Source organism: Notolepis coatsorum (genome assembly GCF_963971535.1).
Source record: "Notolepis coatsorum genome assembly, chromosome: 10".
Classification (NCBI taxonomy): domain Eukaryota; kingdom Metazoa; phylum Chordata; class Actinopteri; order Aulopiformes; family Paralepididae; genus Notolepis; species Notolepis coatsorum.
The window spans coordinates 21,913,052-21,939,922 of NC_140174.1; the positions used below are offsets into that span (position 1 = coordinate 21,913,052).

The 26,871-nt window shown below is 43.2% G+C and overlaps 1 protein-coding gene across 1 annotated transcript; it reads left to right on the forward strand.

The window, feature by feature from the left end:
• Nucleotides 1-1,274: 1,274 nt before the first annotated feature.
• On the forward strand, nucleotides 1,275-26,441 carry LOC311235428 (DNA repair endonuclease XPF-like; the record flags this gene model as incomplete). Its single annotated transcript, XM_084322889.1, has 11 exons — nucleotides 1,275-1,533; nucleotides 5,552-5,732; nucleotides 6,485-6,680; nucleotides 8,053-8,260; nucleotides 10,089-10,269; nucleotides 14,514-14,642; nucleotides 16,358-16,462; nucleotides 19,268-19,853; nucleotides 21,789-21,881; nucleotides 22,030-22,145; nucleotides 25,696-26,441. The coding sequence occupies exons 1-11, from the start codon at nucleotides 1,357-1,359 to the stop codon at nucleotides 26,439-26,441; spliced, it is 2,718 nt and encodes a 905-aa protein (XP_084179015.1). The 5' UTR covers nucleotides 1,275-1,356.
• Between the last annotated feature and the right edge of the window lie 430 nt (nucleotides 26,442-26,871).

Here is a 26,871-nt window from a genome sequence, read left to right on the forward strand (position 1 = left end):
ACGGGTTGTCCAAGCGGAATACTTCTTGAATATCCTGGGAGGCAAAGCACAGGGAAAAACAGCAGGCAAGGAAGGAACGGCGAATGCTGATGATATATCAAAACGATCCAACAAAACTTGAATGGGGAAACGGGGTATATATAATCAAAGGAATGCTTAATTGACAAGCTGTGACAGCTGCGGGATGAGATTGACAAGCGTGTGGTTGGGGAAGCACCAATCAAACGGCGTCTACGGGAAGAAGCGTGTGAATAGGGGAATGCAATTGATTAACAGAAAACTAAAGGAACAGGGCGAGTAGGCTTAAAGGAACAGAGCGAGTAGGTGAGCAACGGACAAAAACCTCACAAGGAGCGTGAGAGAGAAAGATTTAAATTTAAATTTAAGCAGTGTATTAACCTCTATAACCATATAACTGTTACAAGGTGGGACATTCATAAAGCTTTGTTGCTTTGAACTGGCATTAGACCCGAGTCAGCACATCAGAGTGGATGAATCAATGCAAATGAACGTATGTAAACATCAAAGCAGGTAAATACCTCAAGGCTCAACTGTGGTGGAGGTGGGTTGGTGGTGAGTCATCTATTCCTCTGTCTACAAAGCTAGGAGGAAGAATACAGTATAAGCTCATGTGTTTGAATGTGTTTGTTGTCACAGACAGACAGGCAGTTCAACAGAACAAGGCTTCTCCTCCTCCACTGTCAATCAGAAGCACACACACACACACACACACACACACACACACACACACACACACACGGCACACACACGCATGCGGCACACACACACACACACCACACACACACACACACACACACACACACACACACACGCACACACACTCTCACTCTCACATGTCTATTCTGGTCTGTGATTCCAGAAGCCACCTCTTCTCTTACGACACATTATTATGCACACACTGTATTTGTCTATCAGTAAAAACAAAAAGATAAAAATAATGATAATAAAAAACAGAATCGTCATCACTGTTGCAGTGCAAGCAAACCTATCGAACAGTACAGCCTGTGCCCTCGAGTATTAGGTCGGCACAGTGCACGCAACATTTCAATTCAGTAGATGGCGCTAGTCCTTTTCAGCATAGATCCCTTTTTCTTTTTTTTACGTATTCGTTGGTCTTCAGTCTCACGTGACCGGATATGCAAGTTCAAAACATCCTTGTGCCAAAGAGGTTTAAGCATAGATATCTATAGACATATCTATGGGTTTAAGCAGAGACATGTTATTATAGTGTCTTTGTTTTGAGCTCTTTGCGTTATTAAACGCCGCAAAAATGTCATTGACATCTCAGAATGTGTAAATGACAGTTCGTGCTTTGTGTCCAATTCCAGTGACGCCATGGCGGGACCTCTGCTGGAGTTTGAGACGGAGATGTTTCTGAGTCTGTTCGGCTCCGACGGGCTGCTGGTGACGGCGGAGGGGATGGGAGTAGACCGCATCTTGCTGCAGTTCATGCGGGTGTATTCTGAGGAGGGCAGCCTGGTCCTGCTGCTCAACACCACCACACCTGAACAGGTGAGTACAGTGTTAATAATATACTGTAGACGAGGAGATACTTAGGATATTGAAAACTATGACCTGAATAGTCGTACGTTCTCAAGTTCAAGTTTAGTTTCATTTGTGGCATATAAATACATACATACATTGACTCCATCTTCCCATTCAAAACCCACCTCAAAACCCACCTGTTTAGGCAGGCGTATGTCTGATTTTATTTTATTTTTTAAATGTATTGTGATTGTTAATGAACTGTTTTTAAATTGTTGTACGGCGACCTTGAGTGTCCTGAAAGGCGCCGTATAAATAAAATGCATTATTATTATTATAAAGTACAGTAGGTACACTATGAATTGAAAATGGGGGACCCTGATGTAAACAAGACAAACGTCTTTCTCTGGTCTGCATCCCCTTAACAATTGTGTGTATTGAGCTGTACTGTATTTGTACCCATTCTGCAATCTGTTAAATAAAGTTTTCATTTCATCAATGACAAAACCGAGGAAAACAAAAATAAACCACGTGAACTTTGGAAATTACTCAACAATCAACTAGGCTGCAGTAAAAAACTCAAAACCAGGTTCTCAAACATAAACATAAAGACGGACAACACGCTCATCACAGACAAGCTGGATGTAGCCAATTACTTAAACACTTTCTTCACAAACATAGCCACAACACTGGTAAACAAACTACCCTCCCACTCAGGGCAGTATGGGGTAGAACACATAGTAGCATACTACATGAACCTAGGCGTCCACAAAGACGACTTCAAACTGGAAATAGTAACTACAGATGAGGTACTCAAAAAACTGAGCGCCCTCCAACCAAACAAGGCCACTGGCCATGACAACATCCCCTCCAAATTCCTCAGAGACTCAGCAGCAGCCATCACCCCAGTCATCACACACATAATAAACCTCTCCATAAAACAGGGACACGTCCCCAAGGACTTCAAAATTGCGAGAGTAACACCCCTGCACAAAAAGGGCAGCAAATTAGACCCGGGTAACTACCGCCCTGTTTCTATCCTTACATCCATCTCGAAAGTCATGGAAAAAATAGTATACGAACAGATCGAAAAGTACCTTGCGGAAAAAAATCTAATCTACGAATTCCAATCTGGCTTCAGAACATCCCACTCCACTGACACATGCCTTCTCTACTTGAACGACCACATCAAACAAGAGGTGGACGCGGGCAAATACTGCGGCATGGTCATGCTGGACCTACAAAAGGCCTTCGACACTGTCAATCACACCATTCTGATTGACAAGCTAAAAGCAATTGGTTTTGATAGTTTATCAGTGAGCTGGATACAATCCTACCTGGAGGGGAGGGAACAGATGGTGGAAGTAAACGGTACCCTATCCCCCCCCCTCACAGTGAGCTGTGGTGTTCCACAAGGAAGCATACTAGGACCGCTACTATTCCTAATTTATGCAAATGACATGTCGTCAGCTTGTGACTGCAACTTGTTCCTGTTTGCGGACGACTCAGCCCTGCTGGTCTCTGACAAGAACAAGTTACAGGTTGAAAAAGCCCTCAGCTCGGAACTAGGCAAAATCTGCATATGGCTCGCCGACAACAAACTATCATTACACATGGGCAAAACAGAGTCCATTCTCTTCGGTTCAAATAACAAACTCAGCAAGACCGACGGCTTCTCGGTTACAGTGGGTGACAATATTATCACAAGGAAAGATGAAATTACCTACCTGGGTTCCATCCTAGAGGCTAATCTTTCCTGTGACAAAATGGCATCCAATGTAATAAAAAAAGTCAACCAACGAACGCGATTCTTGTACCGGATCTCCTCTCTGGTAAACAAGAATACCCTGAAGACTCTAGCAGGAGCACTCATTCAAGGGTACTACGACTATGCTTGCACCTCATGGTACCAAAGCACCTCAAAGGCACTAAAAAACAAATTACAAACATCTCAAAACAAGCTAGTCAGACTACTACTTGACCTGACTCCTAGAACCCACCTCACCCCTGCCCACTTTGACAACCTAGGATGGCTTAGAGTAGACGACAGAGTACAGCAACTTGCAATGGGCCTGGTCTACAAGATACACTACGCGACCAAGGTACCCATGTACATGTCAAAATACTTCCCAAAGGTCAGTGAATACCACGATCACAACACCAGAGGGAGCTCCACAAATCATGTAAAACCCAGATTCGGCTCAAACAAGGGACTAAACACGTTTCGCAATTATGCCACATCAATGTGGAACGCCCTGCCTAAAGCTGTAAAGGAATGTGAATCACTACCCACCTTCAAAAACACTCTCAAAAAACACCTACGTGAGACTGCAATTCGAAACTGGCCCCTACAAATGTCCTAACCTAGTTGTACAGTAAATGACCAAGTAAGGCTTTGTCAATATTCCAATGTACAGTGTAAAATGTGTGTGTGTCCCATACCCAACCCCCCCCCCCCCCCTCCCCACCTCCAATGTACAGCCCTCACCCAACCCACCCAACCCCACCCCACCAACCTCCTCCAATGTACAGTTTCTACGCCAAATGTATATACACTCCTTTTCTGGACACTTTTGTATCACAAACAGTACTGTATTTGCAAATCTGATATGTCATAAATGTATAGATGTAGCAGTACTGTCTATCTGTATGTCATGTATGTCATATATGTTATGATGAATTGAAAATGGGGGACCCTGATGTAAACAAGACGAAAGTCTTTCTCTGGTCTGCATCCCCTTAACAATTGTATTGAGATGTACTGTACTGTACCCATTCTGCAATCTGTTAATAAACTTTTCAATCAATCAATCAAAATTCATTAATTCATAGGCCTACATGAAATGCTGAAGTCCCCAACACTATACAAAATATACAAACTCAAGTATAACCTAAAGTACAAAACGCAAACTTTTTCAAGTGCTAAATGCAAAAATGAGGTATATAGTGCAAATTAATGTACAGTAGATGGATGGTGTTGCTTTGAGTCATTGAGCATCCTGATGGCCTGGGGATAGAGGCTCCTTTTGAGTCTCTCTGTACTGCCCATGAGACTCCTTGGCCATGGGAAGCCCACACTTAGGATATAGAGTGAAAACTATGACCGGAATAGTCATGCAGTGTGTTTTTATTTATTTATTTTTGTATCCACTTTTTCTCCTTATTTTCTATTTTTCTCCCATCCCAATTTCGTGTTTCCAATTCTCCCCTCCCCTGTCTTGAACGTTGCTCGCATATGCCTCCCACTGGTCGGCTGTAGGGAGGATAGAAGCCTTGAGTTAGTATGACGGCCGGCCCAAGTCAGAGGCAATGCTGACACCCAGATTCGAGACCGGAGTCTCTTGCATTGGTGACGAGCGCAATCTCCGCTGCGCCACCCAGCCTTGTTGCAGTGTGTTTCTTGTGGGTGGAATTAGGCTATAGTGAACATTATTCTAGGGACCCCCTTGTAACCCATACAAGGATCACACAACCAAACTGTAAACTGAAACGTTTTGCCATTGTGATGTAATACAATATAATATACAGTGGTGAATCGGCAGGAAATAACTACCAAATCTTATCTTTCAGTCAGAAAGACTGGTGTGGTCCTTTGAGGTTAGCAGTATTGACAACACATTTGGTAACAGCCATATGTGTATTAGCAATACTTACAGTATTACTGTATCAGGAGGAGGTTCCATAAATACAGTTTGTATGCTCAGATACAATGTACCACGCTTGGCAATAGAGTACAGGAGTACATCATTTCTACATTCTTGAATGTAAGGAATTTCTGTCCAAAAAACAAACAAACAAAAAAACATAATTTGAGGAATTCTGAAAAGTACACTCATCAGCTCTGTATTACAGTACAAGACACTTTATTTTGAAAACGCCATGCTAATAGGTAGACGTCTTATTGATGATGATGTCAAGTGCCCCGCCACCACTGCCCATGTGTACAGTCTCTACTATAAAACAAACCTGTAGACAACATTCCCATAATCTCTATTCCAAAAAAAAAAATTGAGACGAGAGAGAGTTCACATGTTTTCTCTCTCAGGAGTATCTGACCGAGCAGCTGCGAGCGGAGGGCGTGAGCCACCTGCCCCGGACGGTGACCAGCGACGTCCAGAGCACGGAGCGCTACAACGTCTACACGCAGGGAGGGGTGCTCTACGTCACCAGCAGGATCCTGGTCGTGGACTTCCTCACCGACCGCATCCCCGCGCACCTGATCTCAGGTCAGTGTGGACCGTCAGGTTGTCCCTAACACACCTCAGGTCAGTGTGGACCGTCAGGTTGTCCCGGACCCTAACACACCTGATCTCAGGTCAGGTCAGTGTGGACCGTCAGCCCAGGTCAAGTTGACACGTTCACTGACTCACGCGGTTGCTTCGATTACAATCAATGACACCAGTCACAAAAGCTGTGCGAAGCACGCAACAACCTAGTTAAAACGACATAAAAATGCTTAACCTAGTTAAAAATACATAGAAATGCTTAACAGCCTAGTTAAAACTACATAAAAATGCTTAACAACTTAGTTAAAACTACATAGAAATGCTTAACCTATTTAAAAAGACATAGTAATCCTTAACAACCTAGGCAAAACGACATAGAATTGCTTTGAAAACAACATTCACATGTCTTTAAAATGCTCCTGGCTTCATTGTACTAGAAGCAATGCGAGACGGCACATCATGCATGTCATACATTCCATCACATAACATGGGGCAAAGCCTCTGTATTAAAAATAAAAAGTAATATACAACCAAGCTTTGAAAATGGTCACAAACCCATCAGATGGCATTGTTAGGATATTGAAACATTATAATTTGATGTGCTCTGATATGTTCAGAATGTGTATCCCTTGCTTTACAACAACGTGGCTCTCACGCTATTCATTGTCTGATCTCTGTGAGGTATCTCACTGTACCGGGCCTGTAAGACCATTGAATCATAACACATATGACTTGGTTGAATCTCCTGTCAGGTATCCTTGTGTACCGCGCCCACAAGATCATCGAATCGTGCCAAGAGGCCTTCATCCTGCGTCTCTACAGACAGAAGAACAAGACGGGCTTCATCAAGGCCTTCACTGACAAGGCCACCGCCTTCTCCAGCGGCTTCTGCCAGGTGGAGCGCGTCATGAGGAACCTCTTCGTCAAGAAGCTCTACCTGTGGCCCAGGTGAGAAGAGGGGAGGGCTGTTGCTGTCTGTGGGTCTGTCTTCTGTGTATGGAGTCCCTACTGGTTGTGTATACCAGCGTTTCCGTTAGCCGGTAATTACCGGTATTTGACCGGCAAAATCTGTTGAAGTCCGACATATTTAATCTCTCCGGTCTTAATGTCCGGTGAAAATAATTCCCTCTAAGCACAATTTGATTATTTAAATTGTATTAAAATAGGCTAAAATTAAATAGCCTATGCGATGAACGAAACAATCATTACATTTGTTTCATCGTTGCTTCTAATAATGACAACGACGTTGTCAGCGAGAGCTTAGTGCTGGGTTTGCGAATGCATGTGCAGCTGCAGAGCCGGAGCTGCAGCGGCACAGTGCAGTACTCCAATTCAGCCATTGGCAATTCAGCTGTTGGGTGGGGGGCGCTGCTGAGCGGTCCCAGATAGAGCCAGAAAACAGCTGAATCTGCTGCTCTGCATCGACATACTCTCGCAAATAAGTCGTTGGGAGGTGGAGAGAGAGAGAGTCGTCACGCAAACCCACGATAATGTTGCCGTCTCTCTCTGCCAAATTTCTCAGTTCTTCGCTTGATATAATTAATACAAATGTCCAATATAACGGAATTCGTTAGCTCATAAAAATGTGATTATAACAGACTGCTGTTTATTAATGTCGGGCGACTGCCCACAGACACCTATTTGATTTAAAGTCGGCAGCAGCACGGAGTCTCGGGACTTATTTTATTTGGAATATAATGACTATACGCAAAAGTAGCCTAGTTTTAAGTAAAAATATTATAAATCTACATGCCTTGATGATGTCATTCTTTTGTTTTGTTGTCATTCTTTTGCCTATCAATTGTTTTTAAGCTCAATAAACTCTGACCGGAATTTCTCTCATTTGACCGGTAGATTGAAATCTACCGGACACTGAGGCCGGCAACAATTCTTTCTAACGGAAACCCTGGTGTATACTGTTTACTTTTACTCATAGTATATATTCAGATTCAATAAGAGTAATATTATGAATACATTTTTATATTCAGATCTAATTTTATTGCCTATATTTATGTCTTCTTCCTATTACCTTGCCGATACCTGTACCTCCTCTCTCCCCTCCCCCATGCTGCTATGATGCCCGCATTTCCCCAAGGGGATCAATAAAGGAATATCTTATCTTATCTCATTTGTGTTTTTAGAGGTCATATGATTCCAACAGCCTCTTGATGGTCTCCTCTCTCTCTCTCTCTCTCTCTCTCTCTCTCTCTCTCTCTCTCTCTCTCTCTCTCTCTCTCTCTCTCCCATTCTATCCATCTTCTCTACTACCGCTCCTCCCCTTCTGTCCTCGTTCACTTTCCCCCTTGTCCTCTGCTCCCAGGTTCCAGGCGTCGGTGAAAGGCACGCTGGACAGGCACAAGCCCGAGGTGGTGGAGCTCCACGTGACTCTGACCCCGGCCATGAGGGTCATCCAGAGCTCCATCCTGGACATCATGGGCGCCTGCCTGAAGGAGCTGAAGCGCTACAACCCCACCCTGGAGAACGAGGACCTCTCCCTGGAGAACACGCTGGGCCACGCCTTCGAGAAGGTGGGGGGGGGGGGGGGGGGTGTTAATCTCAACGTGACAGCAGTCCTGTAATATACCTACCATCTAGTAGGTGGTACTACTGATTTCCCAAAACGATTCGATTGCGATTCACAAGGTTCCGAATAGATTTTATTTCCGATTCGATTCAATGCTATAAATGGTTCAAGGAACCCTCTAACATGTTGCATTGTAAAAAATATCAATGTTTACATTAAGAATTGACTCTGAAGCAGTTACATGAATGTACTTTTTATTGGAACATTGGCTTATGTCACGGGTGATGTCTCAGTAAGTGGTTTCATAGATTTGTTGTATTTCCACAATATTTCACCTTCACTTTGCACAGTTTACAATGGCTTTGCTTTTGTCCAGTTCTTCTCTGTCGTCATGTTTTTTAAATCCAAAATGCAACCAAACCTTTGCTTTTGCACCTGGCGGTGACTTGGGTGATGCTTTTACTCGATCGATGTTTTTAGATTCAAACATGTTGCATGAGATCTGGACACGAGACGACCAGGAAGGGAAATGGCATAATGACTAAATTTGGGAATAAAATAATCTATGGATTATGAATGGATAATCGCTCATTCAAATGAAGATTGATTCAGAATCGGGAAATCGATTTTTTTAACCCAGCCAGCCCTATACTACCATCCCAGATGTGAGGTCCAGATAATGCCTTTTCATTTGTAGATTTCACTCAGTACTCAATACAGCTTCACCTCCTTTCACAGGGCCAGTGAACTTTTATAAATCATTCTCTGGGGAAGTCATGGAATGTTACTTTTCATTTAATTTCCAATTCAAACCTTTATTTCAACTCGTAAGACACTTAGCGGACCCTCATTTACAGCGATGACAAGCTTACAAAACAAGACAAAGTTTATAAAACTGGAGGAACCCTAAGAGAACCAACCAGTCATTTGAATGTGTAGAATAGGTTCCAAGATTCCATTCCAACAGTGTTGTGATGAATGTACAGTATTTTACAACTTTCTTTTACACACATGTATTGCCTTGGACGGTTGATCTCTTTTTTTTATCCACTTTTTCTCCCATTTTCTATTTTTCTCCCATCCCAATTTTTGTATCATCCAATTCAACCCTCCCCTGTCTTCGAACGCCGTTTCATGCCTCCCACAAGCCGGCTGCAATGTGGACTAAGTCATACATAGCACGAGTCCCCTCCGATACTCGAGGTAACAGCAGTTGCATCTTTCCACCTGCGCGGCTCGATCTTTCAGCGTCAGGGGTCTGGGCTTTGGAGGGGCCCCGCCCCCGTTCCTTCCTGATTCTACTGCGCAGGCGCACCAACCGACCTGTAGGAGTCGCTGTCCACAACGCCCGATCCCCACCCATCAGTTTCCCTCCCCCTAATGCTGCCAATGTGTATTAGTGCGGACGACCAGCTAAACTGAAAGCAATGTGGAGCGCTGGGCTCGAACAGGGAGGCATACCTGTTCAAGCCCAGTCTCCAGTATTTGTGGTGAGCGCCTTGCCCACTGCACCATGTAGCCGCCCCCAGACGGTTGATCTCTTTAGAAATGTTCTGAGCTGGAAAATGACAAATAAACCAGAAATATTTTTTAAAAGTAGGTCATTGGAGTTCTCTCACATAAGTCTTGAAAAACCAATGGTTGCATGGTTGCCTCTGCCGTCGGTGTGTGAATGTGTGAGGGAATGGGTAAAATGTGAGGAAAATAATTGTATAGTATAAATGTATTGACCCTTAGCTGCCAGAGTTGTACCTTTCCTGCTGACTTGTTGTAAGTCTCTGGATAAAAGCGTCAGCTAAATGACCTTGTCCTCCTCCGCCCCGCCCCTCCAGACCATCCGCCACTACCTGGACCCCCTGTGGCACCAGCTGGGGGCCAAGACCAAGGCGCTGGTCCAGGACCTCAAGGTGCTGAGGGTGCTGCTGCTCTACCTCACCCAGTACGACTGTGTCACCTTCCTGAACCTCCTGGAGTCCCTGCGCTCCAGTCAGAAGAACTTCGGCAGCAACGCCGGTGAGACCGCAAGAAATTAATAACTCCCTTCATTCCCTTTCCATTTCAATCCATTGAGGGTGATACGTGTGGGGGATAATAATAATAATAACTTTATTTGTATAGCACTTTTTATACAGAGGTTGCAGTTCAAAGTGCTTCACAACAGTAAAAAATACAGGCATAAGCGAGCATAAAAAAGATAGACTGGTAGCAAGGTATGGTAAATCAGTGTTTCACATTAGGATCTAGCATCCCAATAGGCTCTCTGTTTACAGTTTTATTCAGTAATACAAATAATAAAAATAGTTTAAAATGATTCGGTTTAAAAATAGAACGGACATACAACAGGGTATTTAATATACAACAGAGCAGTGCATCAGTAAGAAGTTAAATGTAATAAAATAGTTCTCTTAAAATTACAGTGCATACAGTAGGAGGTAGTGAGATTAAATTAGCATAGAACCGACACATGAATTTGATAGGCAGTGTATAAAAGTAGGCAGGGTAAGAATAGTGCAGGTAAGTACAATTTGTGTCAGGATATCCCTGATGTTTCATTGAAATGCCTGAGCAAAGAGATAGGTTTTAAGCTGTCTTTTGAAGATGTCTAGCGAGTTGGCTTCCTTGATGTTTTGGGGTAGTTTGTTCCACAGTTTTGGGGCATAGTTGATAAAGGCTGCATTACCGATCCTCTTTTGACTGTTTCTGGGAGCCTCTAGTAGTCCAGCAGCTGATGATCGCAGTGTTCTTGCTGGCGTGTAATTTATTAGAGTGTTGGCGATGTAGCTAGGTCCCTGTCCATTTAGAGCTTTGTATGTAAAGAGAAGGACCTTAAAGTCAATTCTAAATGTTACAGGAAGCCAGTGTAAAGCAGCTAAGACTGGACTAATGTGCTCTCTCCTTTTGGTTCTAGTTAGCAGTCGGGCTGCAGGGTTTTGGATTAGCTGAAGCCTCTCTGTGATTTTCTTAGGGAGACCTGTGAAAAGTGCATTACAGTAGTCTAACCAGCTAGATATGAATGCATGAATTAGCTTCTCCGCATCGTTCTGATTAATAAATGGTCGTACTTTTGCTATATTTCTGAGATGGAAGAACGATGTTTTCGTCACTTTGCTAATATGAGAATTGAAGTTCAGTTCTGAATCTATGATAACCCCGAGACTAGTGACCTCACATTTGATCCAAGGGGTTAGTCCTCCCAGGTTATTTATTAACGTTTCTTTTTTAGTTTTGGGGCCGATAATTAGAATTTCAGTTTTGTTCTCGTTTAGTTTCAGGAAGTTCTTACTCATCCATTTATTTATTGCCAGTAAGCAGTCTGTAATGGAGCTAATCGCTGTATCATTTGGTTCAGCAGATATGTACAGTTGTGTATCATCCGCATAGCTATGGAAATCTACATTATGTTCTCTGATGATATCACCCAGCGGTAACATGTAAAGGGAGAAGAGTAAAGGACCTAAGCAACTCCCTTGTGCAACTCCATAGTTGTTGTCGTATATATCAGACATGTGATCTCCTAGTTTAACATAGAATTTCCTCCCTCTGATGTATGTTTTAAACCAGCCTAGCACATGTTCTGAGAAACCGACAAGGTTTTCAAGACGATCGATTAGAATATAGTGATCGATTGTATCAAATGCTGCACTGAGATCTAGCAGGATAAGGATGGAGACCTTATTCTCGTCAGAGTTTAGTCTGAGGTCACTGATTATTTTGGTGAGGGCAGTTTCAGTGCTATGATATTTTCTGAATCCTGACTGAAATTCTTCTAAGATGTTGTTTTCTTCAAGAAAGGAATTTATTTGAACTGAAACTATCTTTTCAAGTACTTTACTAATGAATGGTAGGTTGGATATTGGACGATAATTTGCCATTACATTACTATCCAAGTTTAGTAATGGCTTTACAACTGCTGTTTTAAAGGCATCTGGGAAAATACCAGTTCTAAGGGAAGTGTTTATGATATCTAGCACAGGGCTTGAAACACTATTAAACACCCGTTTGAAGAAAGCTGTAGGTATAGGGTCAATGTCTGAGGTGGAGGAGTTACATTCTGAGACAGTTTTGCAGAGTACATCTAATGTGATGCATGTGAATCTTCTCATGGTTACATTGCGCGGTTTGCTGCAATCAGCTTTATTTCCATCATGAGTAATGCTGGCCCTGATCAAGGTTATTATGTTGTTGAAGAATAGTGCAAGTTCTTCACACTTAACTGTTGATGACTGAGGAGGTGTAGGGGCAGTGTTGAGTAGTAGATTAATAGTGGAAAAAAGGATTCTGGAGTTTCCAGCGTTTTCTGTAATGATTTTAGAGAAGTAGTCTTTCCTTGCTAAGCGGATGGTTTTATTATAAGCAGTTAAAGCATCTTTGTATATATCACAGCATATGATGGTTTTTGTTTTTCTCCATTTTCGCTCCGCTGCATGACATTTCCTTTTTTCTTTGTTGACCGCATTATAGTTCAACCAGGGCGAGGCTCTGGTTTTCTTCTTTTTCGTTTTTAGTGGGGCAACAGAATTTAATACAGATGACAGTGCATCATTGAGATTTTCTACCATTTCATTTAGAGAGCTGTCATGATTGTGTGGTTCATGTAGTCTGATAAGATCAATGAACTTTGATTCAGCCTTGTCGTTTAGGAGCCTCTTTTGAACTATGATTTCTTTTTTGTTTTAGTAAGGGTTATTTGAGTATAAAAATATATACAGTGATGGTCGGAGAGAGGTAATTCAGTTATTGAGAAATGTTTTATGCTTAGCCCAGTTGTTGTTATGACTAAGTCTAATGTATTTCCAAGCTTGTGAGTTGCATTTGTTATATGTTGTGTTAGATCAAAGCTATCCAGTAGATTTTTTAGCTCTATAGTTTTGGAGTCTGTTTTCTTATTAAAATGGATGTTCAAGTCTCCATTTAGGATCACCTTATCATATCCGGTAACACATAGTGAAATCAGTTCAGAGAGCTCCTGTATAAATATTGGTGAGTGTCTAGGCGGGCGGTATATTGTGACGATAATGGTTGATTCTGTTTTGAGCTCAATGGCAAGTTATTCCATCGACATGAACTCGCCTAGTTCTGTGATTCTAAACAAGAGTTTTGAGGAGAAAATTGCTGCAACCCCCCCCCCCCCCCCCCCCCCCCCTTCTGTTTTTTCTGGGTAGTTGATGAAAATTATAGTCTGGTGGACAAGCCTCTATCATTATTGATGTAGCTGTGTCATTATTGAGCCATGTCTCTACTAGGCAGATGCAATCTAAGTTATTTTCTTTAATCAGATCATTTACTAAAAAAAAATTATTATTCAGTGATCTGACATTTAGGAGGGCTAATTTTATTTGTTGGACTTCTTTAGAGGAGGTCTGCTTTGGCTGTTTTGGATGTGTGTGCCCTGATCAGGTGTTCCCAGAGTGATGTGTTATGTCTGATGCTGATCCTGTTTGTACAGCTTTGTGTTTTGTTTGTCATTATTTTATGTTACCCTTTGATCACAAAAACCATGGTAAATATTAATTAAATATCTTTTGTTGGTTACTTTGGCTACCGTCTCCTTATTATGTTACATTGACCAGACAACAAGCATTCCTTCAGTCAATGGTAACGAAATAGAGAGCAAAGCCCTGATTTACAATGACGTTGAGTATACATATGTAATAAATAGAATAAATATACAATAAATGCAATCATAATAGAATTTGTACAATTGATTAAAACAACTGTACATTATGGTTGGTGACACAGAAATTCATGAGATTTTGTCCCAGGGCAGGGACACCATGATTTAGTCCAGAATTCTGTAACCGTCTGTACCGCGGGTGGAGTAAACTAAACCTTTGATCAAAATGTCTTTATTGATCCCCTTAGGGGAAATTCTGGCATCATAGCAGCATGTGGAGGGGAGGTACAGGTATGGGCAGGGTAATAGTAGAAAGGCATAAATATAGGCAATAGAATTAGCTCTGAATAAAACAATTCCAAAAATAAGCAGTGTAAACAAAGGTGCAGATGAAGGTCTGTATGCCCTATCATTTATGTTATATGTTACAATAGATATACGCAATAAAGAATTATAATCTATATACTACGAGTAAGATTAAAGGTAAACAGTATACACTATACAGTATACACAAGGTACCCTAACTGGCATGATAAACGTCATACGTTGTAGTCTGTGCAGGTTTCGGTGGTTGAGAGTCAGACACACTTAGTGGTCAGACATTCCTAATGTGTCATTGTTTCTCCCTGGCTGTCTCCACCAGGGTGGCTGTTCCTGGACTCCAGTACCTCCATGTTCGTGAACGCCAGGTGCAGAGTGTACCGTTTCCCCGACAACAATAAGAAGCTCAAAGTGGGAACAGAGACGGAGAAGCAGCGGACCACCGCCACAGGTCTGGTATGACCATGGCCACCAGATGGCGGCAGAGTGGTCATCCTTATTTACATTTATTACTTTTACATACTGAGTAGATTACTTGACTTGTCTGTATATGTGTGTGTGATTAGAATTATTAGACGATTAGAAAACAAACTGTAATTCCAACTAGTCCTGCTGCCCCCTGGCTCAAAATACGTTGAAGGAACATGCCCACATTATGGGAAACACCATCTTCTCCAGAGTCAGACATGAAGATAGATACCAGTTTCCTCTCTGTGCGTTCAGTAGAAAGCATGCGTGTTGGTGTATGTGTGTGTATGTGGGAGGGTAGGTATCACTACTAACTGTTGTCATCGTTAGTCGTCACGACGCACATGATACCATTTTTAGAACTGGATATGGAATCAGTTTTATTGGCCGTAATCTGACTTTGTGACGAGGAACAGAGGAAAAACAAGCAAACGGACAAGCTGCCTCCTGAACCTCCCTCTCCACTAAAAACTGATAATCATATCAAGGCGTTAGTGGGAATTATGTAAAAAAATTATAAAAAGAAAACACATCCGCAAAGTAATTCTCAGTTTTTCATAATTTCCAGATATAAAGCTGTTAGTCATTGTTTACCATCATAAATCTACCAATTACCATCTACCAATTTTCCCTCGGGGGCATAGAATCATTTCTGAGTGGAAAACAAAAGTGGATTGAAGTCCTCGGGCATCACACTCAAGAAAAGTCTTGTAAAGCAATACACTTGTTCTCGTTCCAATCATGGCAACGGCAGCTCTGACTCACAGAGCGTGTCGTTTTGCTGTCTCCCTGGTTCCAACATCTCAGTTTGAAAACACATTTCAATAAACCTTCATTATGCTGTAAAAGGTGATTAATGTTTGCAGGATGGAAGTCGTGGCGTTCAGTCGTGCTGGTGTTTTGTAGATTCACCCTCGTAGACTTTTACTGCATATATATCCCATGTAACAGTGGTTATCAAGCGTTTTCAGGTCAAGGACCCCCCAAGTTGATATGTAATAGACCACTGACCCCCATTTGGGCCGAAAGTGGCTCAGGAGGTAGAGCGGTCGTCTGGTAATCGGAAGGTTCCTGGTTCGATTCCGGCTCTCAAAGTGTCCTTGAGCAAAACACTTAACCCCCTAACTGCTCCCGATGGGCAGGTCGGCACCTTGCATGGTCGCCTCCGCCATCTGTGTGTGAATGTGTGAGTGAATGGGTGAATGTGAGGAACTTTGGATAAAAGCTGTTATATAAATGCACCATTTACCATTTACTTTGTTCTATGTTCTATTATTACTACTAGTATCTATCCTACCTGTACCCCCCGCCCATGCTGCTATGACACTTGAATTTCCCCAAGGGGATTAATAAAGGAACACTTGACACTTGACTTGATACTTGTTGTTACCATCTCTCTCTCTCTATCTCTAGTTAGAGTTAAGGTTAACCCTTTCACTGCCGCACTACCAAACGGTTAACCCTTTTCCCTGCGACAATACAGAAGGTTAACTCTTTCACTGCCACACGACAAAGGGTTAACCCTTTCACTAGTGTGATAGTAAAGGGTTAACCTTCTGTAGTGTGGTAGTGAAAGGGTTAAGGTGTGACCCCTCCCTTTCATGGTCGCCCCCACCATCCGTGTGAGTGACTGTGTGAATGTAAAATAAAAGCGCTATATAAATGCAGTCCAGTGACCATTCCTCATGTGTGTTGCAGAGGTGAAGCGTGAGCTGGTGCTGGAGAGTAACCCTAAGTGGGAGGCTCTGACGGAGGTGCTGCAGGAGATCGAGAAGGAGAACAAGAGCTCGGAGCACGAACCAGGTCAGACATCACTGCTCTGGGAACAGTTATTTGAAGTTGACGCTTCTGTCATTCATCTCTACGTGTGGTTATTGTCGCAGCTTTGCAGTGGACACACCTAGGAAACACAGTGACTAAAATCAGGCAACTGTAATATTAGGAGGATACACTACTGCTTATTGCGTCATTTAGTTACTAGATAACAGGCTACTATGAGAGACGCTCACCAGATGTGTTGCTGTTGCCTGGATTGGAGGACAGAATCTTGCTCCACTTTTCCCCGTCTGTAGTGGTTGGAGCCCAGTAACTCCGCAGACTCCCCTCGCATCTCTTAATGCGGAAGTGCGGATTGATAGGAACCAAGTGCTCTGAGGCTTTGATTAGACACAGGTCTGTTATAGAGGGCAGCGGTCATTATCAAGAAATAACAGACCGCTGAATTCAGCGATTGACCAATCAGAATCAAGCATTCAACCAAGCCGTGTAATAAAGTCCTTTAGTCACCTGTCTCCCATGGATTCACATTAATTTACATAATGTATTAGTGATCTAGTAGTATCCTATTCTAGCTTTAGAACTGAGCCCTGCTACAACCTCACAAATAGCCACATAGGCAGTTTTATAGTGTTAACTAATGAATGTGTCTAAATGGTTCTCATTTGACGGCCCATCAAAACCGGCTGTATGTGCGGCAATGTGGCAGACGGTATTGTCTTTCTGAGGTTATATATATAGTGGGCTCAATTTTAAAGTTGGAAAAAAGATAGGGGCATCATTGGAAATTTTAGTTTTTGAGGAATCCATAATTGTCGGCCATCTTATGCTAGCCTCTTGGCAAAAGGAGGAAATTCCACTCCACATCACAAAAAATACATAATAAATAAATCATTAAATCAATCAATCAATAAATAAGTAAAGAAAGAAATATATACGAATAGGCTCAAATTAAATAAAATCAATGAAATAGGAAGGGTGTTCAGCTCAGTTATTTCTGTGTTGATTTCTTCATTGACAGATGGGGGGGGGGGTCAATAATATATAATATATCCTAGTAAGTAGGGCTGTCTTAAATACTTCGAAGCTTCGTTCGATGGCACAAGCTTACATTTTATTTTATTAATTTTTTGCCTCAAATCTTGCGCCTCCATTCCAATGAAACGAAAGTAAGCGGCGCCTCGACTCCACCTCTCTACAACAAGCACGTGGAGATTATCTGTGTTGAAAACAACAAGGACATGTGCAGCAGACATGTCGACGAAGAAGTCATCAGACGTGTGGTTACACTTTAAAATATGCAAAGACAATGCCCAAAAAGCCGAGTGCCAGATATGCCAGAAGAAAATGGCATATCACAACTCTACAACAACTTTGTCAAATCACCTAAAAAACGTAAGTATCGTTGTACACGACGGCGACGCCACACAAAACATTAATAAGGCTATGCCTATGCTGCTATGACTAATGTGTTACCAAGTTGGCTAATTTAATTGTAATCATCTGCTTTTGTAGGTGCATTGTCTGATATAATTATGAATTATAAATTAAATATAATATAATTGTTTGCTTGATAGACGAAGGTTGCAACATAATTATGTACTGTCATGTCGTTGGCTGTGAGAGCAACCCCACTGCACCCAGGCAGCGCAGCCGAGTGAAACCTGGTTGGCTGCGTCACAATCACGAAAGGGGCTACTTAATTAATTAATCCAATCCACTTTATTTATAGAGCACATTTAAAAACAACAAAGTTTACCAAAGTGCTGTACAAGTCCCACAACATAAGAAAAAATAAATAAAAAAGTATAATTAATATATATATATTTTGTTTCTCGAAGCTTCGAATTAAAATCTAAGCTCGGCCCCGAAGCTTCGATTGCCAAAAAAAGCTTCGAGGGTCATCCCTACTAGTAAGAGTTGTCAGGTTTTATGGAAGGTCTTTCAGCAAGAACTTATTCCCCTCCAGCCAAATACATTGTAATATCTCATGGACCCATCTATTATGTGGACCCCAGTAATAGTAGCCTATGCCTGTGGCAATGGCTAATGGGGATCTGAATAAACTAAACTATGTATAGGCGGAGAGGAATGTGTCAGCTTTTTCCTTTGATGCCTCTAACTCATGGAATGTCCTTCAACTGTCTCTTAAAAGGGAGGTTCTCCCTTCCCTTGGTATGTTTAAACGTATGATTTCAGACCATTGTGTGACTACCTGTAACTGTTTTAGCTGATCTGTTTTAATTATTTGAAAAGTAAAAATGTTTTACTCTGGTGTATTTCTGTGAATATTGTTTGTATTATGTACTGTTTACATTTTGTACAATCGTCGTTTCTGTAAATGAGGGAAACCTCTGAGCATTACGATTTTAAATAAAGGTTGAAATTAGGGATGTCCGATATTATCGGCCTACCGATATTATCGGCCGATATTGGCATTAAAATGTGATATCGGAAAATATCGGTATCGGTTAATTTACTTTTTTTTTTTTTTTTTTTACATTTCTATAACCTTTATTTACCCAGGCAAGCAAGTAAGAACAAATTCTATATATATGCATAATGTTGTATTAATTCCACAACAAGAGATATGTAATGTTAATTACCTGAAATTATTCAGTTTTTTGGGGGGGGGAAACCCTGCATATATCGGTATCGGTAAAAAAGCCAATATCGAGCATCTCTAGTTGAAATGAAAAGTGTCTCCTAGCAAGCAAAGTGGTGAATGCAATAGCTTGTCGTGTTCCCTTCACGTCTATGTGTTTATCCACGGTGTGTATCTTCCTCTTTAGTGTTTTATGGGTAATAATAACATGTTGTCACCCCCTCCAGGCCGCACGCTGATCTGCGCCAGCGACGACAGGACGTGCGCCCAGCTCCACCAGTACATCAACCGCGGCTCCGACGCTCTGCTCCACCGCCTCTACGCCCGCACCGTCGGCAAGCGGGATGCTGCCGCTGCGGCCGCCCTGGAACTGGACTCGCACAGACAGGGCAAGGGCTGGTCCAAGACATGGCCCGGGAAGGGCCCCAAGGGGAAGAAGGCCACGCAGAAGACCGGCGGGCCGGCGGCCCAGAGCAAAAGCGGCCTGGCGGAGGAAGAGGAGAAGGATGACGGAGGAAGGAGGGGTAGCGGTGAGGTGGATGGTGATTACGTCGACGGACTGATGGGGGAGGACGATGATGACGAAGGGGAGGAAGAGCCGCTGAAGTTGGATTTGTCGTCCGATGCCTACTACGGCGTCCTGAAGGAGCCGCTGACTGTTATTCACCCGCTGATGGGCTGCACTGACCCCTACAGCCTGACGAGGGTACTGCACGAGGTGGAGCCCAGCTTCGTGGTCCTTTACGACGCCGAGATCAGCTTTGTCCGCCAGCTGGAGGTCTACAAGGCCAGTCGACCGGGAAAAGCACTGAGGTTCGTATGAGCGAAAGATGGCGTATATGTAAAGAAACCCCATTGGCTCATTTCATATCTACCTTAACTCATGTCAGCCATTTTCCTCATCCTGTGCTAGCTAGGCCACACTTTAAAAGATAGGAGTGCGTCACCTTGTTTGTAGAGCTATATTAGGGCTGGGAGATATAACGATAATTATCGCGATATATTTTAATAATCGAATTTCTTCTTTTTTTTGTGACCTGCAACAGGGCAGTTTTAAAACCAAAGACAGTGGACAGACTTGTCTTTCTTGCCTGCAACTTAAAGTAATGGCTTTGCTTGTCCAAATGACAATACTGATTTATTTTTCTCTTGTCCATTTATTTTGTTTGCTTTCTAATTTAAAATACAGTTTGAAACCGTCTGTACACAGTAGGCTATGTGTGCTAGCAGAGCTAGTCTCCAGTCACGGTGCACATGTGCGGTGGTTTGTCCACCAAAAAAGCGTCAGGGGATGTAACACTAAACATGGCGGCAACGACAAGGAATTGCTGCAAAATAAACATAATTATGTTGTTAAAAAAAAATTAATTAAAAGAAAAATAATACTTTTTTTATATACTTATAACAATATCGATAATATCGAATATTGAGTGATATGATATTGTTATCGATATCGTTATCGCGTTTACATTTTTGGCCATATCGCCCAGCCCTAAGCTATATCTATATTCTATATTATAGCTATGGATACAATACTATGGTCATTTGACAGTAATCTTCTGTCCAAGATGCAAAAAAGAATAAACTTTTCATGAATTCGTTCACGCGTTATCCCATGGTGAATATAAGTATAGTTCCGGAGTGATCCGGGCTAATTCCTGGAGAGCTAAGTTATCGGGGGCTAAGTGAATTCTACTAAAAGCATTGGCGTTATACGAATATTATAACGAATGTTATAATAAAAGCCCTTCGTTCTATACACTTGTCTGATTGAAAACTTTATTAACAGACCGCAGAATGGGCACGACTCAGCACGCTCTGAGCAAAGAAAGGAACTGAGATATGAATTGAGTAATGCTTGCCTTGCTATAGTCCGGTAAATACGCTGATGTTATTGAACGTGTAACTATATAACGTTAATGCCACAAAACGAATGCCGTTGTTAATCACAAGTAGTAACTTTATAATAATAAGAAGAAGAAGAAAGGGTCGGGGGGGTAACCGCCGGGCGCTACCACCCCTGCCCGCGACACCGAGTGAACGGCGCACGACCAGAGGGGAGGCTTCGAATCCGTGTTTCACTTTCAATAACGAATGCGTGCTTGCCGAATCCCAAACAATATTCATGCTGCAAAGTCATCCTCTAACTAAAGATAGACATTTAGACTAGAGGCAGGCTATATGCTATAAAGAGTAGACTACTACTACTACTAAAAAAAAATGCATTCAAACCTTTTTCTTTTTCTTTTTTTGTGTGTAATAACCGCGGTGGTAGGAAATATTTCGCAAATTTGTGCGGTAAGGAAAACATCAATACCGCGGCAGCTCTAGTTTCATCATGAATGCATGAAGGGGGGGGGGGTCGTTTTTTTTATGCTTTGATGCCAGTAACGGCATCGTGTTGAACACTACAGAAGCCGATCAGCTGGATCAATATGAAAACATTGTTGGATCAAGCTGAAATTGATGTCAGTCCTTACCTGTGGTCGGGGGTATTCCAAAAATAATATTCCAATTGTCTGATCGCGATTTCCAGTATTGGTGTCCATCTGGTCCCGGACATAATTTGGCACAACTTATGGATCGAGTGTGCCAGATGCGTTTCTAAGTGGTCGGATGAAGCGAATTATTCGGCTCCATCTAAATATAGCGCCGGGAGACATTTGAGTGTAACACAGAGTTAGATATAAGGTTTCAAAGGGTGGGCGACACTGTGTCTAATGTCGTTCCATACACTGTACCTCTCAGGGTGTACTTCCTGATCTACGGCGGTTCAACCGAGGAACAGAGGTATCTGACGGCTCTGTCCAAAGAGAAGAGGGCCTTCGAACACCTGATCAGGTCAAAACTCGTACTTTTATTACATAATAATCTTTCCAACAAACTCTATATTTAATGCATCTAAAATGATCTTGTGTTGATTTGGTTTCATCAGAGCCTGCTGAGGCTTCTTTTGTAATTGGTTTGATTTGTTTGCGTGGTGCCGCAGGGAGAAGGCCACCATGGTGGTCCCCGAGGAGAGAGAGGGACGAGAGGAGACCAACCTGGACCTGGCCAGGGGTCTGGAGCCTGCCAACGCCACCACCACTAACACCCGCAAAGCAGGCATGTCCGCTTTCTTCTTTACTGTTGCACTTAGAACAGTTGTTTGTTGGGCGGCTGGGTAGCTTTGAGATCTAAGCACTCGCCTACCACCGCAGAGATTCGAATCCAGCTGTCAGCGGTCCCTCCGGCTTGGTCAGTCGTCCCTACGAACGCAATTGGCAGTGTTCGCGGGTGGGAAGCCGGTAGGGTGTGAGTCCTGGTCATTGCAAACAGCGACTCCTACTGGGCACCTGTTCAGCGGGGAGGGGATCTGGGGGAGATAGCGTGAACCTCCGCATGCGTTAGGCTCTCCCAGTGAGACTCCTTGCTGTCGGGTGAAAAGAAGCGGCTGGTGACTCCACATGTATCGGAGGAGGCATGTGATAGTCTACACCAGGGGTCGGCAATTAGGTCTGGCCACGGGCCAGATTTTCCCCAAGCCTTTGATTGGCGGGCCAGGACCAAAAACAATGGCTAATTTAATATACTGATAGTGAAAAATGCAGCACCGCGGCCTATGCATAGACTTAATAATAATAATAATAATAATAATAATAATAATAACTTTATTTGTATAGCACTTTTCATACAGAGGTTGCAGTTCACAGTGCTTCACAACAGTAAAAAACACAGGCATAAGCGAGCACTCGCAAATGGGGGACCCTGATGTAAACAAGACAAACGTTTTTCTCTGGTCTGCATCCCTTTAACAATTGTGTGTATTGCGCCATACTGTATTGTACCCATTCTGCAATCTGTTAAATAAAGTTTTCATTCATTCATTCATTCATGAACAGCAGATCAGCTGTTGCAGATCACCGCGGCGGGTGAACAGCAGGTCAGAATGCATGAAAACACGACTCACCATAACTGCGCAGGGCTTGTTCACTGTTCAGTCCTCCAAAATCCCTGCTAATGTTTGAAACATGTCAAATATCCACTCGCCGCCCTCCAATTCCAGATTGGCGTTGAATGCAGCTACTTTATCTGCCAACTTCAACACAGTTGTCATCATTGCCTCGTCGTTGTTGTTGTTGTCGCCACATATTATGCATAGGACGTCGGCACGCAAGAATCACTGACCTGTTGCGATAAACCCGTATTTTAAGTATGACTCCTGTTTATTAAAAGAAGCGTTATGTGTCTTGGAGGTCGTACGTAGGCTCCTCTTCTGGCTCATCAGTTGGTATTTCCCTGTTGCAAAGAAGCTATCCAAAGACGTTTGTTTTGTTTTTTTAACACATTTTGTTACTCGCTCGCATCTCGAACGCGGAAGTGAAAGTGCGTTAGGGAAATATACACGCGGCCCGGTGGGACTATTCCATTGGTTCTCCCAGTCCACGTGACCATTTCTAGCATTTCAATTGGCTATAGTGACAGACATGCTTTTGATGACTACCGGTAGATAGATACAGCTTCACAAAGACACTCTGGCGTCCCGGGTGAATATTTCCCGCCTGTAAAATAAATATCATATTCTCAAAATAATCTGACGGGCCAGAAATTATTGCTGGCGGGCCAATGTCGGCCCGCGGGCCGCCTATTGCCGACCCCTGGTCTACACCCTCCCCGGACCAACCAGGAAGGGAAGGCGTGCAACAACCAGGAAGGGAATTGGCATAACGACTAAATTGGGAGATGGGAGGAAAGGGAGAAAGGCAAAAAAGTACAAATAAAAAAAGAACAGTTGTTTGTACGATGAACCTTCTCACTCTTCTCTCTGTCCCTCTCACTCTACGAGTTGGAACCCCTTTCCTCTGGCTCTGGCCAAGAGGTCTGGTCCGGAGGAATCGTTGTGTAAAAACAAGACTGTGTTGAAGGGAGCTGTCAGCAGCAACTTTGACTTGTTTGATTTATGTGACTCAGTGCGTGTTGTTGCCCTTTTCCTGCCGACTGTTTGAAGAAGAATCTTTTCTGACCTATTGGAAGAGAGCCAGAGGTATGGCTAGGCCAGATTACTGCCGGTTAGGGTTTGCCGCGGTGATGTGACATTTCCCATGACCATGACTAATAAACTCATGACAACACCGGTATTACCGGTGACACCGGACATTTTTCAAAATTACGCTCAATGTCTTACTTGCGCTTACTTTGATCTTTAACGTTATGCGGCTACCGTGATCCACTGTGTCCATCTGTCTAAGTCTGTTTTGAATTCATTTTCAAGTTTCTTTATTAGTTGTCATACAGAAATACAGAATACTTTTGCATGAAATGCTTCTTTCGGTTTTGCTCCTGAGAGTGTGCTAGATAAAATAACAAGATAGTATAAAATAGTATAATATAAGTATAAAATAGAAAGTCAAGTACGTAAACAAGTGTAAACAAAACAAAAAGGTTCAATATACATATATACAGTATATGTACAGTCTATACAATGCAGATACAGTACAGTCTAGAAATGGTGAGGTATAGCTTAGCTTGTGGTGCCAACATGTGGTGGTGAGGTGCAATGAGGTGCATGAGATTGATGCCAATAAATATAAAGTGTGTTAGTGTCTAGAGTGGGTAAAGTGGGTGCTACAGTGTGTTGTTTATTTAAAGTGAGTGTGTGCGTGTGTTGTGGGTGTATTTGATGGTCTGTTATTGTTCATTGTTCATTGAGCATCCTGATGGCCTGGGGATAGAAGCTCCTTCTGAGTCTCTCTGTGCTTGCCATGAGACTCCGGTATCGCTTGCCTGACCGCAGCAGTTCAAAGAGGCAGTTGTTTGGGTGGCTGGGGTCTTTGATTATTCTCTTAGCCTTACCCATGCAGCGCTTGTTGTAAATGTCTTGGAGAGTGGGAAGCCACCCTTCAATTGTGCGTTCGGCTGAACGGGCCACTCTCTGTAGTCTGCTACAGTCTTGTGCAGTGCTATTCCCAAACCAGGAGGTGATATTGCCAGTCAGGATGCTCTCTATTGTGCATGAGTAGAAGTTCTTGAGGATCTTCTGGCTCACTTTGAACTTTCTTAGGCGCCTAAGGAAGTAGAGGCGTTGTCGTGCCTTCTTGATAACACTGTCAATGTGTGTGGTCCATGTCAAGTCCTTGGATATGTGGACTCCGAGGTACTTAAAACTGTTCACTCTCTCAACCGGTGCCCCGTCGATGCTGTAGTCCCTGACCCCCGACCTCCTAAAGTCCACAATCATCTCTTTTGTTTTGCTGACGTTCAGGGAGAGGCTGTTCTCTTGACAACATCCCGCTAGAACCTTTACCTCTTCCAAGTAGGCCCTCTCGTCGTTTGCAGAGATCAGGCCCACCACTACTGTGTCGTCAGCTAATTTGATGATTGTGTTTTCAATGGCGAGTATCTATTTTTTGGACAGACAGAGTTGACGTTATATTCGAAGTAAAAAATAAACCAGTAATACCAGACAGACAAAACATACATGGGGGTGGTGGGCAAGTACTGTACTTGGTGGATGCCTGGATGCTGAATACCACTGGTATCACCGACTACACCAACACCACCTGATGCCTTGGTTGTGGCATGACCAAGAAATGTGTCCCCCCTGTCACATTTGCATACACATCTCTTACTAATCTACCCCCCTCCTTTGTGTTTATGCTTCCTGTCTGATAACCAGGAGGCCAGGAGCAACCCAAAGAGCCGTCGCGAGTCATCGTGGACATGCGGGAGTTCCGCAGCGAGCTCCCCTCCCTGCTCCACCGGCGCGGGCTGGACATCGAACCCGTCACCCTCGAGGTGGGAGACTACATCCTGACCCCTGACACCTGCGTGGAGCGCAAGAGCGTCAGCGACCTGATCGGCTCGCTGCAGAGCGGGCGTCTCTACACCCAGTGCCTGTCCATGACCCGGTACTACAAGAGGCCGGTGCTGCTCATCGAGTTCGACCCCGCGAAGCCCTTCTCCCTGGTGGCCCGCTCGGACTTCAGTCGCCACGAGATGTCGGCCAACGACGTCACGTCCAAGCTCGCCCTCCTCACGCTGCACTTCCCCCGGCTGCGCCTCCTCTGGTGCCCCTCGCCCCACGCCACCGCCGAGCTCTTCCTGGAGATGAAGCGGGGCCGCGCGGAGCCGGACGCCGCAGCGGCGCAGGCCATCACGGCCGAGTCGGACACGGTTCCCGAGGCCGCCGACCTCTACAACCCGGGACCGTATGACTTCCTGTTGAAGATGCCGGGGGTCAACGCTAAGAACCTCCGGGTTCTCGTTAGGAACGCTGACAGCTTGGCAGATCTGGCCAAACTTAGCCAGGACAAGCTGGCACAGATACTGGAGAACGCTAGCGGCGCTAAAAGGCTCTATGAGTTTTTGCATAATGCGGTGGATGTGCCGGCCCCCGTCCAGAGGGGCAAACAGACATCATAAAAAAAAAGGATTGTTTTTGACCTATTATGAACTGTATATCGCTGTTAGTCATGTTTGACTTTGCCTTGTTGAACGGTGACCGTGCCTTCAGCGTGTTTTTGTACCTGTGTTGTTTGTTTGTTTGTTTGTCAAATGTATTATTAGTAGGGCTGTCAGTTTATCGCGTTAATTAGATTAATTAATTACACAGCAAATTATCGCGTTATGAAAATTAACTCAATGTATTTAAAAAAATAAAAGATTTTATTATTATTATTATTATTATTATTATTATTATTATTATTATTATTATTATTATATTTTTTTTTTATCTCATTCAAGAACGTAGAATACACATTTAGAGACTATTTTTTAATATGGTCCATTTGCATGTTCTTGGTATCTGATTCTAGGGACATCTATGGATCTCAGGGAATGTATTCCCAGTGTC